A 19,663-nucleotide genomic window follows, 5' to 3' on the forward strand; every position below is an offset into this window, starting at 1 on the left:
AAAGTATATACACAATCAATTGTATATATAAATTGGATAAATGTAAGTTATCCAATATAAAAATAAGAGGGGAAGGGGAAAAAATGGGGAGATTGTAAAAGGGAGGAATGATTAAGGAAAGTAGGGGTTAGAAGCAAAATAGAATGGAGGAAAAACAGGATAAAGAGAGAAAAAAAGGAACAAGAAAATGGGATACAAGCAAGTAAACATTTAGTAACTCTGAATGTGAATTAGATGAGCTCATCCATAAAATGGAAGCATGTAGCACAATGGATTAGAAACCAGAATCCAACAATATATTGTTTACAACAGATATACTTGAAACAAAAACACACAGAGAGTTCAAATAAAGGGCTGGAGCAGAATCTAATATGTTTCAGTTTAATTAAAAAAAAAAAAAGGCAAGAGGTAGCAATTATGATCTCAAATAAAGCAAAACTTAAAAATAGATTCAATTTAAAAGGATGAGGACAACTATATTTTGTTAAAAGTACACAGACAATGAAGTAATATCAAGAATTTTACAGCTTCTCTAATAAAAACCTCATTTGTTAAATATAGATTGAGTACAGAACTAGGTAAAATTTATAAAAATAAGAATCATTTGGTAATTGACAAAATGATCAAAGGATTATATAAACAGGCAGTTTTCGAAAGAAATCAAAGCTATCTATAGTCATATGAAAAAATGCTTTAAATCACTACTGATTAAAGGCAAATTAAAACAATGCTAAGTACTACCTCATATATATTAGAAATGACAAATACTAGAAAAGATGAAGGGAAAATAGGTGCACTAATGAACTGATACTAGTTTAGTAAACTCATCCAATCATTCTGAAGAACAATTTAGAACTAGGCCTAAAGGGCTATAAAACTATGCATATACCTTTTGATCTAACACTATCACTAGTAGGTCTGTACCCCCCAAAAAAAATCAAAAAAAAAAAAAAAAAAAAGAAAAAGAAAAAGAAAAAGGACCTGTAGATACAAACACATTTATAGTAGCTCTTTTGGGGGTGGCAAAAAAAATGGAAATCAAGGATATTCTCATCAATTAGGGAATGGGAACAAATTTGGCATATGACTATGATGAAGTAATATTGTGCTATAAGATTTTTATAAGGAGGATGGTTTCAGAAAAGCATGGCAGGACCTATTTGAACAAAGACAATCAATTTGTTAAAGGCAAATCCAGCTCACTCTCTCTATATACGGTGGTATTGAACTCAGATAGGAAAAGGATCCCTTGAGCCCCATAGTAGAAACCTGGAAAACCATAAATTAACATTATGTTGTACTGTATTTTTATTTATTTTATTAAATATTTCACAATAACATTTTAGCCTCATTCAGCTCATATTTTGACATTTCTATATTACACCATGTTTTCTCCTATACTAGTGTTATATTTAATAAATGTTAAATAACTGCTGAAACCATGAAAATTGAGATATTTGTAATTAGTTGCTTTTACTATTTAAAAAACAAAAAATTAAGAGTTCATTAAAAAGGGCTGAAAATATTAAACCCTACAATAAGAAAGATTTAGACCTAGAAAAATAACAGTTCTAAACTTGAATGACATTTTTAAAAAATACTTCCCCCCCAACTACATGTAAAGAGAATTAATATTAATTTTTTAAAAAGTATTTATTTAATTTTTCCCCAGTTACATTTAAAACAATGTTTAACATTTATTTTTTAAATTTTTGAGTTCTAGATCTCTTCCTTATCCCCATATCCCTACTTAAGAAACTACATATGAAGTTATGCAAAGTATTTCCATAAGTCATAACATTCATTTTTTTAAAAATTTAGGATCCCCAATTTTGTTCCTCCCTCCGCCCCCCCTTTCTTACAATGATAAGCAATTAGACACAGGTTATAAATGTGCAATCCATAACAGTCATATTGTGAAAGAAAGTACAGACACAAAGGAAATAAAAAAAGTGAAAAATAGTATGTTTCCATCTGCAGACTTCATCTATTGTTTCAATGACAATGGCATTTTTCATGAGTCCTTTGGAATTGTCTTGGATCACTGTATTTCTGAGAACAGCTAAGTCCTGAATGAAATTATGGGTGCCAGGTATACCTGCATTTTTCTAAATGGACTATGTGTAGTTTATCATTATTTTTATATAGCAATAGGACTATCTAAATATATTTCAACCGGCTAAGTGTGATCAATTATGCAATTATTGCTCATTTTAAAAGTAAATAACTATAAAAATGTTATAAATGGTCTTTTTATTTACTGTGGTATTCTTATTTGCATTTCTATAATTATTAAACTAAATATTAGAGGGAAGCAATTTCTAAACTTATGTAACATCAACAGATGGAATCAAATTTTTTCCCTTTTATTCTTTCTTTTTCTTTTATTCTTTGAGATCACAGTTTGTTTTAGTATATACCAATAATAAGTTCAAAATTCCAAAAATCATTTAAAAAGTTCAATAAATGAAACAAATACTTTTTCAAAAAAGGTGGCAGGTACATATATAGCATCCTAAAATACTCTCAAGCTGCTTTACCATAAGAAGCCAGGTTGCATTGTCAGAGAATGCAAACATTAAACAAAATAACAAAATGGAAGCAGAATTTTTACTGAAGACAAAATTTTGGTATAAGTACTACAATAACACAAACTTTCCTATTAATTGTTCCTTAAACTTGACATGCCATCTCCCATCATATACCTTTGCACAAGTTCTTGTACATGCCTACAATGCATTCTTTCTTCACCTCTGTTTCTTAGAATCCAATTTCCTTCATTGTCTAGTAAAGGTCTCATTTCTAAGCTATAAGGAATGAATCAAATTTATAAGACTAAGATTCATTCCCCAATTGATAGACAAAGAATATAAAGACAAAGTTTCAAATTATCAGTAGCATGTGAAAAAACGTTCTAATTCATTATTACAAAAATGCAAATCTAAATAAGTCTGAGTTACCACCTTTCACTCATCATATTATCAAAGCTAACAAAAAAAGGAAAAGCAAATAATGACAAGGCTGTAGGAAAAAAGGCATATAAATATACTAATGGTTCTAGTCATTCTGGAAAGCAATTTGGGACTAATGCCCAAAAAGCTATTAAATTGTGAATATCCAGCAATACCACTTCAAAGCTATACCCAATGAGATGACAGAAAGAGGAAAAGGACCTATATATACAACTGCATTTTTCATGGAGGCAAAGAATTGGAAACTGAGGGGTTTTCATCAATTGGGGAACAGATAAACAAATTAGGATATATGAAAATGATGGAAAACTATAATGAGAAATGATGATGAGGATGGTTTCAAAAAAATCTGGAAGACTTGTATGAAAGTGATGTGAGCAGAATCAATACATATAACAACTAATACACATAACAACATTGTAAAAACAAACACCTTTAAAAAAAATTAAGAAAATCTGGTCAATACAATGAAAAAGCATGATTCCTGAAAGCTCATGATAAACATGTTATTCATTTCCTGATTACAAAAAAAAAAAGATAAGGCTCAGGGTTTTTTGGGGGGACATGGATAATGCAAGAATTTGTACATATTTTTAACAGATTAAGGCTTTGTTTTACTTTCCCAATGGGAGGAGGCAAAGTGAAAGGGAGAGAATTCAAAACTGAAAATAAAATTCAATTTTAAAAAATGATTAATTCAGGTGCCACCTCCTTGATGAAGCCTTTCATGATATCTCCAGGTTAATGTTCTCTCTTGTTCCAAAAATTATTTTCCATTTACTTAACTTTACATTTATCCCACCAGCATGTAAGTTCCTCGAGGCTATTGTTCTTGTCTTTATAACATCTTGGCACACAGTGGGAATTTAATAAATATTTGTTGTGAGAGCTGATTTATTTGGACTCCTGATCTATTCCAATCAGTATTAGTCAAATTTGATAGCATCTTATCAGAGTTCAATATAAGGCTCCAAAACAGTTGAGCTGCAGATGCTAAGATTACTTGTTTAACTTTAAGAAGGTAACTAAAGGCTCTCACCCTTGTTTTTCTTTGTCATGTAATCAAGTCCAGCATGGCAAAGATAAGAACAATATGGAACATCTCTGAAAACATTTTTGTACTTCTGGACCAGTCACTTGTCCAATAGTAACAGGTGACCATCTTATGATCACTTATGTCCCTTACTATGATAGTTTGTACCATTTCCTCATGCCTAATCAAAGAAGCTTGTCTACCCTCTGTAGAAATATTCCTTGCTTCACCCCAACTTGTGATCCTGATGACATATTATTTTCCTTTTTTTTTTTTTTTTTTTTTGCTTTTGCATCACATGTCAATAAATGGAATTACTTAGTATTAGGTATAGCTGTTCTTGAATGACTGGATATCTAGCTCTATTAAAAAAAAATTAGAGCCGTGGAAGGGGGAAACGTGCCATTGGTTCCCAGCTCTGCCTCAGTCTCTCTTACTGTAAGTGGGATAATTTATTTACTGCTGAAGCAATTGGGGTTAAGTGACTTGCCCAGGGTCATACATCTAGGAAGTGTTAAGTGTCTGAGACCAAATTTGAACTCAGGTCCTCCTGATTTCAGGGCTGGTGCTTTACCACTGAGACAACTAGCTGCCCCAATGTGGAATAATTTTAATCCCCACATTAATGAAATGATTGTCTTTTAAAGGAAAACAATCCTTTTTTATATTTTCTTCATTATTACTTAGTCCTACTGCTACTTTACTCTGAAATCAGATCAAAAGATATCTAAATCTTAAGAGTTAATTCTTTTAAAGTTTAGATGTCCTAAAAGCTCACTGGCAAATATCTATTTTAAGATTCTCATAATGATAACAGGAAAAAATTAATTTTAATCACAACACAATAATATCTAGCTATATGCACATAATTTTTATGTACATAATTTTACTAACATTTTATACTGAAATATAACAAACTTATCTTAATCTTTATTACTCAAAAATATTAGTGTATTCATTCTAAAGAGAAGACTGATTGAGCTTAAAAATCAATTGACTTTCCTATTCACATCTTTTAGACCAAAATGATTTAAATTCTGAACATTTTTCAAACATATTTAAAAGTAATTTCAAACCAAACATCATTAATGACCTTTTTTAAAAAAGGCAAAAAAAAAAGTGAAATCTTTCATTTATTTTATTCTAGATTTGTCAACAATTTTAATCCCTTTTCATAGTGATAAATATATGGAGTTTCTACAAATTTTTCTGCAATTCACATTAATTTCTCATAAATGACACAGTCTTACTTAAAAAAAAATTCTCTTAAGTAGCATGCTTACCCACTACTGATCTATGTATCTTAAGTCAAATATAAAAATGCTGTGTTTGTAGAGGAGTTATTAACAACTCACATTTAAATAGTATCATTACTGTTTGCAAAATTCTTTTCTCTCAGCAACCTAAAGTGGATCATGCCAAGAATTATTATCCCAATTTTACAGCTGAAGAAAATTGTGATTTGTCTCTAACCATATAGCTAAGAAGATTCTAAAGTAGATTTTAGAACCAGTTCTCCTGACTTCAAGCCCAGGACTCTTAAGTACTATACCAAAAAGTTATATAAACTGTTCCCATATAAAAGTCTAAAATAAAATACACACTACTGATGTTATTGTATTAATGTACTACATATACAGATATAAATGTGATTTTCATAGATGTATTACACCACACACACACACACACACACATAAATTCTCCTCCATATTTTATTCTCCATTATTTAGTCAAATATATAATAGCCTGAAGAAAGAACCAGTAGAAATTCACAATCCATGTATTCGTTAAACTCAATAAAATGGTAACTGAAACATTGGGGTCAAACTAAATATATACTATGAAGATTTTTAAAGGGGGGTTATAAGATATATATACATACATTACTTTTATTAGTCAATTTAATGGCAAATTCTATTTCATCATCTTATACGAAGAATTCAAACAAAAACTGCCACAATTAAAAGGTTTCATTTTTAAAGATTTTTTTTTCATTTATTTTGCCTGTGATGAATCAAGGGGAAACCTATAAGCTATATTTGTCAATCACATCTAAAAGATGCCTAATTTCAAAATACTAATAAGTACAAACTTATACTTAAGATAGAAAGACACCAAATTAAAAGATGAAAAAGTTAATTAACTTTTCTTTGCCAGTTCTATTAAAACACTTGCCACATCAATTAACATATTTTTTAAAAAATTGTTATTTGGGGTGGCTAGGTGGCACAGTGGATAGAGCACCAATCCTGAAATCAGGAGGACCTGAGTCCTAATTTGATCTCAGACACTTAACACTTCCTAGCTGTGTGACCCTAGACAAATCACTTAATCCCAATTGACTCAGCAAAAAATAAAATAAAAATAAAAAGTTATTTTGGAAAGAATTCACATTTGAGGAAGGTAATAAATGGCAGAATAATGAATCTGAATCTAAGTTTTCTATTGATTTAATATAATATTTAGATGCAATTTACCTTTTCACATACACACACACCAAAAAACCCAAAATCATCTTGTGCTATATTTTTGACATTAAGATCAAGCTAAAAATCTAATTTAATTTTTAATAGACCTAATTTATTTCTAGGATTTTTTTTACCTGAACCTGCAATTTAATTGATGTAGGAAAAGTCCCCCTATTAATGTAAGTTACCACTGATAAAGTTTATCACTTTTGGAGTGTAATACTTTATAAATTCAAGTGGACACACAAACACAACGCCCACTCTCTCTTATACACAAACACAAACACACTCTCTCTCTCTCTTATACCCTGAACCTACTATATAATTCCATCAGCATGCATAATAAATACAAATGTAGTATAAGTTCAAATTAAAAATACTATAAAATAATGGGCAAATTAATGGTGATATCTTTTAATCAATATCATAACCAAAATATCTCAAACTATAAACTCACTAAAATTAGTATGCACCTCAGGGAGAGGATTTAGCTCTTTAAATCTTACAATACCCCAATTTATATGAGACTAACAATTACTTTACTATTTAAATATATTATCTTCAGTCCATGTTTAATATGATAAAAATAAGATGAACACATTATAAGAGGAAACTGTTAAACTACAAATCTGTATAAGTTAGAGAAATAGTTTCTATAATAATTTTAAATAAGCATAAAACCTATATGAAAACTGAATAAATACCAAATTTTACCTTATCTGTATTGTAATATAAAGATTTCAAAGTGGTAAACAAGGGTGGGCAGCCTTTACTGAAGTAAATCCTCAGGAACTTATCCATTAGTTCTCTAAATTTTCCACCTAAAAACAAAATTGTATTTTGTTAAACTTATTCAATAAGACATTTACTATGAGAATGACCAAGAATAAATCTTACTTAGGGAATCAAGAATTTCATTTGATAGCTATTTACAGGAATTTACTTGTTACTGATTGATACTAAGTATGCCACAAAGAATAACATTTTAGAAAGAAACTACCTTTTTATGTCTTTTTTCATCTAATACTTGGGTTTCTTTAAATTGTTTCATTTAGGAATAAACTCCATTGAATCCATGACATCTTTCAGTAGTAATTTCAGAGACATGGTATCTTGTACCAATAGATCACTTGAATATTTCATATTCTAAATGTCAGACCTTACTTGCATTTATTCTGCTCAAGAGATTGGGAAATTTCACAAGGAATTAATGTCTCTAAAATTATTACTGAATGACGTCAAATAATTTTTTTAAAAAATCAGACTATTTGTATCCACATAAAATTCTGTCCATAAAGTAATAGTTACTTAGGATTTCATTTTCAAATTCTTCCCCTTCAAGGGTATTCATATCATATAAGGAATCCTAGGATTTTTGCTATATAAATTTCTTGAATACATCCTGCCTTCAATCTCTTCATACTTAGAGAAAGACGTTTTTCAAAACTTTCTTCATATCTCCTCATGTTCAATAAAATATTTCTACTACAATTTTCATTCATTTTCCCTTTCTGAAGTTATAAGAAAAGGATAATATTTCTTTATCTCCCCAAAATGGCTCCACAGTAAAATAGGCCATTGCTTGTACACAATCTTCCATCTCTCACCTCCAAGCTTTTGTAGAAATGGTCCCAATCACCAGAACATATTTCCTCCTGACCTCTGTTTAGTCATTAGTTATCTTCCAAGTCCAGCCCAACAATGACCTCCTACAGAAACCTTTTACTCATTTCTCCCCAACTTCCTAATAGTTATAATTATTCCTATTAATTAAAATAATACAATAACACATTGTATTATTCTAAAAAATATTTTGTACTTTTTTGTGTTTATATTTTAATACAACAGCAGAATATAAGACTGAGTATAAGATTTTGTCTTTGAAATACCCAATGCTTAATAATGTCTTCCCTAAACATGGTAGATGTACAATAAATGTTTTAAAATGAACTGTGGGTGGCAAAAGCATACAGAAATTTCACTGCTTTATAGATAGGCATAATATAAAATAAATCTAAGAGATAAAATAATAATGATGATGATAATAATAATAGCTACCCTTTATGTATTACCTACTATATGCCAGGCACTATATGCTAAGCACTTTAAAATTATCATCTCCTGTGATCCTTACAACTGCGCTATAAGATAAATACTATTATTATCCCCATTATAAACATGAGGCAACTAAGGCAAAGAGAGGTAAAGTGACTTGCTGAGCATCACAGAACTGGTATGTATCTTGATACCACATTTGAACTTCAGGCTTTCTTATTCCAGATCTGGCATTCTATTTACTATACCACTTTACCAAAAAGATTGCAGTATGCTCTCAAAAATATTTGTAATATACCAGAGCTTAATCACCAAGCTGTCTTTAAGGTGCAAACCACTGGACTTTTTCACCTCTCACAAGAGATATTTTTTCCTTTTTTTTTTTAGAGCTACATTTAAAAAATGTTGCTTCCTTATGCATAAGGTCCCAAACTGACCCACTTCACACCTCAGCAAACAGTGTTATAGCAAAAGGTATCATGGTATGTAGATAAACTGCTGAATCAGAAGTCCGGAAAACCAGGGGCAAGTCACAATCATTCTGAACCTCAATTTCCTCATCTTAACATGGAGTTGGTAATCGTAGCACCTACTTCACAAAGCTGTTTTACATTTAAGACTTACATGAAAAGTGCCCTACAAATTGTAAAGTGATATGTAAATGTCAGTTATAATTACATGGAAGTTTAGTTGTTACTGTTGTTGCTGTTTTTACTTGTTTTCAAAGAAAACCAAGACACCAGAAGGGTGATATCATGACTTGCAAGAAAATTAGATTTAAGAGTATGAGAGCTGGGCAAGGTCACGGGGCCTCATTCTCTCCTGTGGAGTTATGCAGATCCAATGGCCAGATGCAGATCAGGAGAATGGAGGTGGCCTGGATGCAGTGGGAGACACCTAGGCCTTTTTAAGCCCTGTTCTTAATTAGGTCTCAGTTTGACTGAGGCAATACCCAATCAGTACCTAGTCCTAAAGGGAAAGACCCTGAGGATTTCCAGCCAAAACAGAAACAACTGCTATTTAAATTTACTCTGAACCAATCTGGGTCCAAACAATGACTAAGTCTAGCTCAGCCTGGGACCTATTGCTGTCCAATTAATGAGAACCTGAGTGATTTAGGTTTCAGTCACTCTGTACTACAAGTTACAGGAAGGTTACTGCAAATGGTCCTCTTTAAAACAGGTTTGTTAGATAATTATGCCAAACACAAAAATGATCCTATCTTAGACTATACCAATTTGGAACTTCAAATTTTATCAAGAAATCAGAAGATTTAAAAATGGTCTTAAAATTAATTAGAATTAAAAGAAAGGTATTTTAATGTATTTTATCACTCTAACCTAAATAATTCTCCATAAAGTAATACTGATATTAATACAGAACAAATCTGCCTTTCCTAGAAATAATCGAAGGATAAAAAGCTGAGGGTTGGGGAACAGATTAAGGGCGTTCTTGTTTTTAAAAAAAATAGCCCAATGATTGCCAACTATCGACTACAAAAACAATATTTAACAATAAAACTCTGATGTTTCAAAAAAAATTTATATGGTTATAAATTACATCAAAAAAATCTTAGTTACATTGTATTAAAGATTGGCTCAATTGGGTAATGTTTTTACTTTTCTACCTAAAAGAAAAACTATAAGCTCACATTTTAAAATGGTAAAGGAAAGAACAGCCAAACCAACATAGAAACATATCCCTTTAGAAAGATCCTAAGCGGCTAACTTTATTTTTGCTACTTAATTGTTATCAAAGGAAATGGCAAGTGTTAAAAAGTGTATAACCTGGAGTCAAGAGCTCAACATGCCACCAAACTTTACTGATAAATACATAAAATGGCTGACAAAGGAAGTTTCTGCCAATTAACATTTTTCACATCCCAACCAACATCTCTAATTTCTAAATTGTACAGATATCCAATTTTACAAAGGAACACAGGTTCTTGGTGGTCATAAAACCTGGAACACAATATGCAATTAAGATATCTTTATAACCTTCAGAGAAAATGAAATGATCCAAAAAAAAAAAATGTAGAAAGTTTTGTTTTTTTTAGTTCATAAGAGACAGATATAGAGATATAAAGAAGTAAATAAATTATTAAGAGTTTAAAAATCTCAATCTTGGAATCCCAATTTCAAAGAATCCCAATCAAAATTCTGCACAGTATCTGAAATTCTAAAGTAGAATGTATAAGAATTTGCTAATTACAATAATAATAATAATAGTACTGAAATTTTGTAATTTGTAATTAACTCATTATAAAATAAGCTCCTTGAGGAAAAGGAACATGTTTTTTGTCTTTCTTTGTAATCCCAAATCTTAGTATAGTGTCTGGCACATAGAAGGCATTCAAATAAATGCTTGTTGAATAACCAAAAAAGGGGAAAAACTATGGAGCTATCCTGAACCGTCTTCAGGAAACAATCTTAACACAATACAAGGTAGGCAACAACCTATAGTATAAGATTTTTTACATTGTAAACTCCCTGGCATGAAAATTCATTGTTATATCTCTAACCTAACCTATTTTAAGATAAAATTAATGTTTTCCTTAATATGGGCAAAGAAAATACAATTTACAACCTTTGGATAGAGTATAAAAATGCTTCCATCTTGGCTTTGCCTAGCTAGAAAAAAAAAAATCTAAATTCTTTAAATTATGCCAATTTGAAAAATGACAATAGTGATCTAAAAGATATCCAGATATTACCTGGGACAAAGTTTAAAGGTAATCTTCTGGGCAAAAATGCTCTAGGGTGCCGCTTGCTTATTTCTTCATAAATATGAAGCCTCTCTTCTAAGGTACCTAATATTAACAAATAATATGTACAAGATATAGTAAAAAAATTAAATACAATTATTTATTATATTATAATTACAAATTATACTATATTATACATGTATTAAATTGTTATATTATAAATAGCAATTTTACATTACTGAATTACAAATAAAACTATATCAAACTTAAAATTATGGCAAGATTGATTTTTTAATTGTATAGTGCCAAAATAGTTAAAATATTACCAAAATAGTTTAATAAACAATACTTTGAAAATCTATAGCATCATTCCCAGTAAGAACTTCTCAAAGAAGTGTCAATTTGGCATTGAATACAGAAAATATATTTTGTTTCTTTCTCCCTCTTTAATGCCCTTCTCATTATCAACAAAGCAACATATAAATAATCATAAAATAACAGAGACAACACATACTTCCACAAAATTATATGGAAATAAATTAAAGCTATTTGGGTAGTTCTATAGCATCAAAATTCCTAAATGTCAGGAATTCATATTTCATTATGCAACATCTAACAAAATACAAAGAAGCACAATGGGCATACTAGATAGAGGGTTGCACTGGGTGTCACAAAGACCTGGATTTATCCTCTCTCTAACATACTAACTGTGACAGGACTTCTTCCTTCCCCCAATAATATGTTTTGGAGCTCCAATGTGGTCGGATTTTAAAACTGAGTTATTCAAATGAGAATAATTATTTTCAGGTTATTAAAGGTCTGGAGATATTTTGAAACATTAAATAATCTAATTCTAAAAATTATATGATAGTTATTGAAGAAAATGTGCTTTATGTGGCCATGCTTTTATCTTATAAAATATCAAAAATCTGGGGCAGCAAGACGGCATCTTGGATAGAATTCCATTTCTGGAGTCAGGAATCAAATCTGGTCTCAGACACTTAACACTTATTAGCTGTGTGACCCTGGGCAAGTCACTTAATCCCGATTACTTCGTCCAAAAGAAAAAAAAAAGCAAAAATATTTCTGATGTCAACAAACTATTAATATAGTCTAAAAAAATGTACCCATTAGTTTCAGAGAAAAAGTCTTAAAATATAGTTATAATTAGAATATTATCAGACCTAAACCATTTCTGAGCCCTATTTGATGTCACAAGTTGGAGCTCCAGAACTTACCATGGGAGAGAAAAAGTCCTAAGGACACCTAAAAAATAAAGTACTGTGGTTAGTTTTTGTAAATTGATGTAATTTAAAGTAATATAGGATCCTCATATATGGAAGTTAATTTATTATAGTTCCTAATTAGACATGAAATATATTAACTATTTTTACTAGTAGTAAACTACTAGTTTCCTATTAGTTTTATAGTAAATAAGACTTTATATTAACATTTCAGCAGTTTGACTTTATATTCAAGGGGGAGGGGAAAGGGGGGAGAGAGAAGGGAAGGAGGGAGAAAGGGAAAGAGGAGGGGAGAGAGGGAAGGAGGGAGAAAGGGAGGAAGGAAGGAAGGAAGGAAGGGAGAAACGAAGGAAGGAATTTACATCCAGCAAGCATTTAATTTGAGGAAGTATTTAACAAAAGAAATTTAAAAATGAGCATGAAATTTTATGAGGCTTATCAAGTTTATATGATGACAACTTATATTAAATATTTGTCTTCTGAACTCTACAAATAGAGAGAATGTGTTCAATTTAAAGAGGACTGAAAGAGATAAACGTTAGGGCATTTTTTAATCATGTATTTATTTATATCTACATATATATAAAATAATTTATTAAATTATTATTTAATATTATTAATTACAGTAAACTCCAAATCTAGTAGGTCCTTAACTCTGTTCTAATGGTACAAGTGCAAAAATTACAAAAGTAAGGGCAAAAAAAAAAAAAGTTATTAGTTTTAATCTACTAATTTAGAAATTCAGATAGCAAAAGGTAAATTTTATCTCTATAGAAACTGAGAAAACTGTCTTTAATGAAAAAATTAATAGATGGGAAGGGATAAGATAAAACTACTTCAAGAACCAGACTTAAGTTCAATGCAGCTAGATGGTGTAATAGATAGAACACCAGCCTTGGAGTAAGACCAGAATTCTGCTTCAGACTTGACACTTATTAGCTGTGTAACCCTCTGTAAGACACTACCACCCCTGATTGCCATGTAGCCCCTCCTTCCCAAAAAAGTCATGTTAAATGACATTTGAACCCTATACTTAGTGTATACATTCATTAAAGCATTGAATTTAGCCTAATGTCCTCTGACCATTTCTATGCCAGCTAATTATTAGCAGAGTATAACCTTAAACAAACCATAAGTTCACTGGCTTTAATTGTCTTCATCTATTAAAAAAAAAAAAAAGATAATATTTACAAAACCTATTCCAGTATTATTATCTGAAAAGTTCTCTGCAAAACTTAAAGTGCTATAAATAACAAGAGCTGCTGATAGCATTTTATGAACCTGAAACATATAAGGATAACTATCCTGTACTGACTTTTCATGAAAGTTGTATCTTTACCATCAATTAATAACATTTTAATTTATACTATGTTGTTATCTAAAAGGTAATTTTTCATTCTCTCTAAAGCATTTAACTTCTAAATTATCTCCTTAAAATTCAAGAATATTTAAATATATATTAACATGAATTTACAATACAGAAAAAAAAAATTAACATTTAAAAATACCATTAAAATGTCTTGTTCTCTAATGCCTAATAATGAAGTTTTACAGATTATTCTTCAAAACAATAACATTTTAGAAGCAATAAAAAGAAATATACTACATACGAGGTTGCAGAGCTTTTTCTAAACCTTCATAGTAATTCCAATTTTCAGCATTCCGATCAATCAAGTCTTTGAATATTTCACCAGCTTCTTTCAATCTTCCCAATTTCAACAGCATTTCTCCTAAAATTGTTTGATAACTTTTATGTGAACTAGTCAATTTATATTAAAATTATCAACTATAATAAATGGAGGAGGGGAGCAGAATATCTATGTTTACTTTCTGGGAATTTTGTTGAAGACAATAGTTATTATTATAAAGGACATAATTCAGTCTGACTTCCAAAAACCAAACTCCAGCTACACATCTCATTAAATGACTGCTTTGGTTCCAGAATTTCTGTAAGTATTATTGTATAATTTCACAGAAAATTAAGTTGAAAAAGAAACCTTAAAGGCCAAACCATACTTAAATAAAAATTCTCTCTACAATATGTTGTCCTTAACAAATGGTTATAAAGCTTTATTGAACACATCTAGCAGAGGAAAAAAAAAAACAAACAATAAGTGGAGACAGAAGATGGGGTTCAAATATAGACTTGTTGCTATTATGTGACCTTGCAAAAAGTCACTTTTTGGTGTGATTTTTTTTTTTTGGATTAGTATTCTAGAAATTACCCTTATGAATTCAGAAAATGATTCCACTAATTACTTTGTCTTTGCCTCTTTCATAAAATGAAGCAGTAACATTAAGTGTAAAGAATATTGCACTTCAATACAAGAAAAACAGCTTTGAATCCAGATATTGATGTGTGACTCTGGAGATATCAAACTAATTCTGGGATTTAATTTCCTCATCTGCAAAATGGATTAATATTTATATTCCAAAAGCTTCATTAGATTATTATAAGGAAAGTCCTTTGTGAACCTCAAAATGCTACAAAATGATACCATCTTATGACTAAAATTTTAGCTTTTTCATTATAGAAGTAAACTTCCAAAACAAATCTATACTATTACCACTTCTAAGAGTTTTTTTTTTCCCCCTTATAACACATATATTAAGAATCAGGAAAGAAATTTATAGGTACAACACAAAGCAAAGTCTGGCCCAGAGTGAAAAATCAAATGCTAAGAATTGTTACCTCCATTTGAACTGACAGGAAACCATATTTTAAAAATTTTAATCCATATTTTTTCTCAATTTGTAAAGACAATTTTTAATATCCATTTTCTTTAAAGATTTTGAGTTCCAAATTTTTCACCATCCCTCCCTCTCCTCTTTCCCCTCTCTCCAAAAAAGCAAACAATCTGATATAAACTATATATGTACAATGATGTGAAACATATTTCCATATGAGCCAGGTAAAAGAAGAAACTAAAGGAAAAAGAAATCACATGAAAATACAAAAAAAAAAAAAAATAAATAAAAATTAAAAGCAAAAAGTAGCATGTTTCGATATGCATTCAGACTCCCATCAGTTCTGTCTTTAGATTTAGGAACCATATGCATAATAGCCATATTCCATTTCCCATAACAAGCAAATTAGTATCTCACTGCAAAAATTTATCAAGTACAGAAACATAATGCCCAAGTATCCAATTTCATGCTATATTCTTTACTCAACTACATTTGTGAACAAGCACTGTGATTGTTACTGTACCTATGACTAGTCATAAAGAGCTTGGGAAGCATGGTATGTTTGGGGTTTTGAAAATCTCTGATCAAATTGATTATTTTGTTGGAGAATAGTTTATTACACTAAAAAAAGATATATATGCTATTCCCATACATAAAGACATAAGATATTCTTGGGAAATAAAATAGCATATACAATTATAGAAACAAACTAATTCAGCAAAAGGATAACTTTAATTAAGCTAATATCTTTCTTTAACATCATTATCACTATCCTTTCTCAAGCAGCAAGCAGGAAGAATGTTTCCGTAACTAGCAAAGAGTTATATTAAACACTTGAACAAGAAGACAATTGCTTAACTGGCATCTTTACTCTCATTATCATATACTACTACTTCAAACAATCTGGCCACAATTAGTAAGGCACAAGATTAAAATTTTAGAGGCTTAATAGTTTTTTTGAAGGATGATTCTCAAAGAAAGAAAAAAGCAGAATAATTTACCTTTAATTTCTTCTACTACAAGTTTATCACAGATTTGATTTTCATATGTTTCTATATGTTCTAAAGATTCTTGAAATAAATCTGCCTCTCTCATCACTTGATTCTGGTACAATATCAGTTCACTATATTCATAGTCTATTTTATTAGGTGGAACCTAGAAAAAGGGGAAGAGAAACAAAATAATCAAATGTATAAAATAAACATTATACTGCCAATGTTTAAAATTCTGCCTTCTCATTATTTAATTGGAATATTCTTGTGGTGGAACTGTGATTCTTATCAGTGTGGGTACGCTCATCACAAACACACATCAAGAGCCTGCCAAGTGATAAGGCCAAGGTAATAGAGCTTCAAGATTTAAGAAAGGGAACAGAGCAAACCTATTTTCTGCTTATTGTTTGCTAATTCATTTAGTTTCACTTTTTAAATACCAAGGACTTATGTAATGATGTGTAACTTACTTAGTATGCTTTTACTAATTTATGTTATAAATATAATACCTTTTTTGTATTGGTTATTAAGTTTACAATAAAAAATCTCCCCAAAATGATCATTTCTTTTTTTGTGTGTTGCTCAGTTATCACCACACTTCTAACACCTAAAGACTGTTTTTATCTTTTTTCAACAAAATATTCATGAATTAAAAAGTATATGGTTTCTTCACAAACTATTCAGAAGTCCTTGTTTGATCCAAAACCTTATTTTCCATAAATTTTCTTAAGGCCCCCTCTTTCACAATGAAATTTCCTAAGAAAGAATATACATTCATTTAATTTGGAGTATCTTCTTAAGTTCTTCCTACAATTTCTCTAATACATCATTCTTTACAAAGAATTTTATTTACAAGCTTCTCTTTTTAGCTCATCAAACTACAATTCATTTGGTGCCCTTAAGCACACAATAAAGCAATACCCACTTTTTTTGCCTCGATGCAAATATAAAAATTATCCCTAAATTTGTTTAAGTATTTCAATTTTATTTATAGCAAGAATGTTAATTTCCTTGAATTCCTAGTTTGTGGTTAACTCAGAGTCCCACTTATCAATACCAAAGTAAATTAATGTTTGGAAACAGTCTATGAATTGAGTTTTAATACATTCTAACTCCTTTTCTGCAATAACTTAAAAAAAAAAAAAAGATAAGGTTACTATAGTACTAAAGGGAATTCATGATTTTTTTTTTCATTTATTTCACTATCAATTTTTTTTTTAAATTACCTGGTAATCAACATCCTGATGTCTATCTTTTCCATATTAAACCAATCTATAGCCTGACCCAATTTGTTCCCTATTGATCCATACTTGGCCTTTTCAGTTGGGTCAGATCTACCCATTTTCACATATAATGAGGCACTAAAATAGCTCTTTAACAGAGAGGGTTTTACTCCAAAACTGCAACCTCAAGGAAAAAAATACTGCAGGTTTCCAGATTAAAAAAAAAAATTGAAAGATCAATATTACCCAGGATCTGGCAGCTTTTACAATAAAAGATTGGAGGGCCTAGAATATCATATTTCAGAAGGCAAAGGATCTAGGGTTACAACCAAGAATTAACTATCCATGAGACTCAACATTATCTTTCAGGGGAGGTGATGGAGCTTCAATGAAGTCTTTTTGAAAAAGCCAGAACCAAAAAAAACAAAAAAAACAAAAACAAAACAAAAAAAAAAACCTTTAATCTAAAAACACAGGACAGAAGAGAACCATAAAAAAGTAAACAGGGGAAAATATATATTTAAAGGTTAAACCTTTTACATCCCTGGTTGGGAAAGCAATATCTATAACTGTTTAGAACTGTATCTGACACTGGGGCAAAGTGGGGCATCACATGGACTGAGGGTGTGGTAGTGAATGGAGTCTGATGTGATAACATCAAAGAAAAGGACATGAAGGGGTGAAAAAGAAAGTTATTGGGAGGAGAGGAAAAGGGAGGTATAATGGGACAATCAGTTCACATGAAGAGGAAGAAAAAACCTATTACAATCAAAGGAAAAGAAGGGAGGGAGATGATCATTATTTGAAGCTTGATCTCATCAGTTTTGCTTTATTTATCTAACCTTATAAAAAAAGTAGGAGGAGAAAGAAGAAAGAAAAGAGAGAAGGCAATATAGAAGGGAGGGCAGAAACTCTAGGGAAAAAGTAAGAGAAGGGGGGAAGGGGTGATAGAAGATAAAATAGTGAGTGGAGTAGGTTTAAAAAAAAACATTACTAAGAGAAGGAGGAAGGGGTGATGTCCTTAAGGGAAGGGGATGTATTTTTTTACCTCTTTAAATATCCCCAATGCTTAACACAGTGAATAGGACATAATAGAAGCTTAATAAATATGAGTGATTAATTTTTTTTTGGGGGGGGGGAGAAGAGTGAATCAGCTTTGTAAGGCAGGCTGGGACTTTTTAAAATTGTCTTTGCAACCTCTGGGTTAACAAATATACTGACTTACAATAAACATTTACTAAATACTTGTCAAATTAAATTAGCTTCATAGTCATGTACAAATACAAATATAATTAGGAACAGAGATAAAAACTCATTCTTCAAAAACAAGCCTTTTCCTCAAAAAACAAACTTCTAAAAGCTAAACTTAGATACCAAATAACCACAATTCAATGAGTCAGCAAGCATTTATTAAATATTTGATATGGGCCAGTCCATTGAATATAATTTTAACATAGCTAAATTTGATATGATCTACTTCCACACATAAGAGAATTAGAAAGCTAAAAAAGATCTTTCTTTAACTTACATGAACTGATGCTAAGTGAAAAGTACATAACTAAGAGAACATTGTACAGAATAATCACAAGAATACATGATGATCAACTGTGATGGACCTGGCTCTTTTCAACAATGAGATGATTCAAGGCAATTCCAATAGATTTGTGATTTAAAATGCCATCCGCATCCAGAAAAAGAACTATGGAGACAGAATGTGGATCAAAGTATAGTATTTTAATCTTTTTTAATTGTTGTTTGTTTGCTTGCTTTTTTTTTCCTCATGTATTTTTCCTTTTGATCTTTTTTTATTTTTCTTGAGCTGCATGATAAATAAGTAAATATGTTTAAAAGAATTGCCCATGTTCAACCTATATCAGATTTTTTGCTGTCTTGGGGAAGGGGGAGGAGTGAGTGGAGGGAGAAAAATTTGGAATACAAGGTTTTGCAAAGGTGAATATTGAAAACTATCTTTGTATGCATTTGAAAAAATAAAATACAAATAAAAATATTTTTTTAAAACACCCTCCTTTAGTTCGAGGTATAAAAAAGGCCAACACATAGGTAAGAACCTTTGAAGAGCCACAAAACTATTGCAGAAGTATCACTAAGTGTAATCAAACTTTTGTCATTCATTTAACTCCCCCCAAAATCTTCACTGTATTCAATATGAGTAAACATACACTTTGCAGACTGTACATGTCGCCATCATATATATTTTTCAAATGAATGTAGGTATTATTGTGATTAATAAAATACAAAATCATAGCTTTTAGTCTTCACTTCT

At 30.4% G+C, this 19,663-nt stretch overlaps 1 protein-coding gene across 3 annotated transcripts in view; it reads right to left on the reverse strand.

The window, feature by feature from the left end:
- The window catches only part of NAA16 (N-alpha-acetyltransferase 16, NatA auxiliary subunit), a 102,707-nt gene that overhangs the window by 42,929 nt on the left and 40,115 nt on the right, over positions 1–19,663 (reverse strand). For all 3 annotated transcript variants that reach the window (XR_004232814.1, XR_004232815.1, XM_031958443.1), the window contains exons 6-9: positions 16,166–16,319; positions 14,087–14,206; positions 11,242–11,337; positions 7,188–7,294 (exon numbers count right to left, since the gene is read on the reverse strand). Coding sequence is in view for 1 of the 3 variants with exons in the window: in XM_031958443.1 (XP_031814303.1) it covers positions 7,188–7,294; positions 11,242–11,337; positions 14,087–14,206; positions 16,166–16,319 (477 nt within the window). In the remaining 2 variants the exon portion in view is untranslated. The remainder of the gene's footprint in view (positions 1–7,187; positions 7,295–11,241; positions 11,338–14,086; positions 14,207–16,165; positions 16,320–19,663) is intronic.

This window comes from Sarcophilus harrisii, chromosome 3 (genome assembly GCF_902635505.1).
Source record: "Sarcophilus harrisii chromosome 3, mSarHar1.11, whole genome shotgun sequence".
NCBI lineage: Eukaryota > Metazoa > Chordata > Mammalia > Dasyuromorphia > Dasyuridae > Sarcophilus > Sarcophilus harrisii.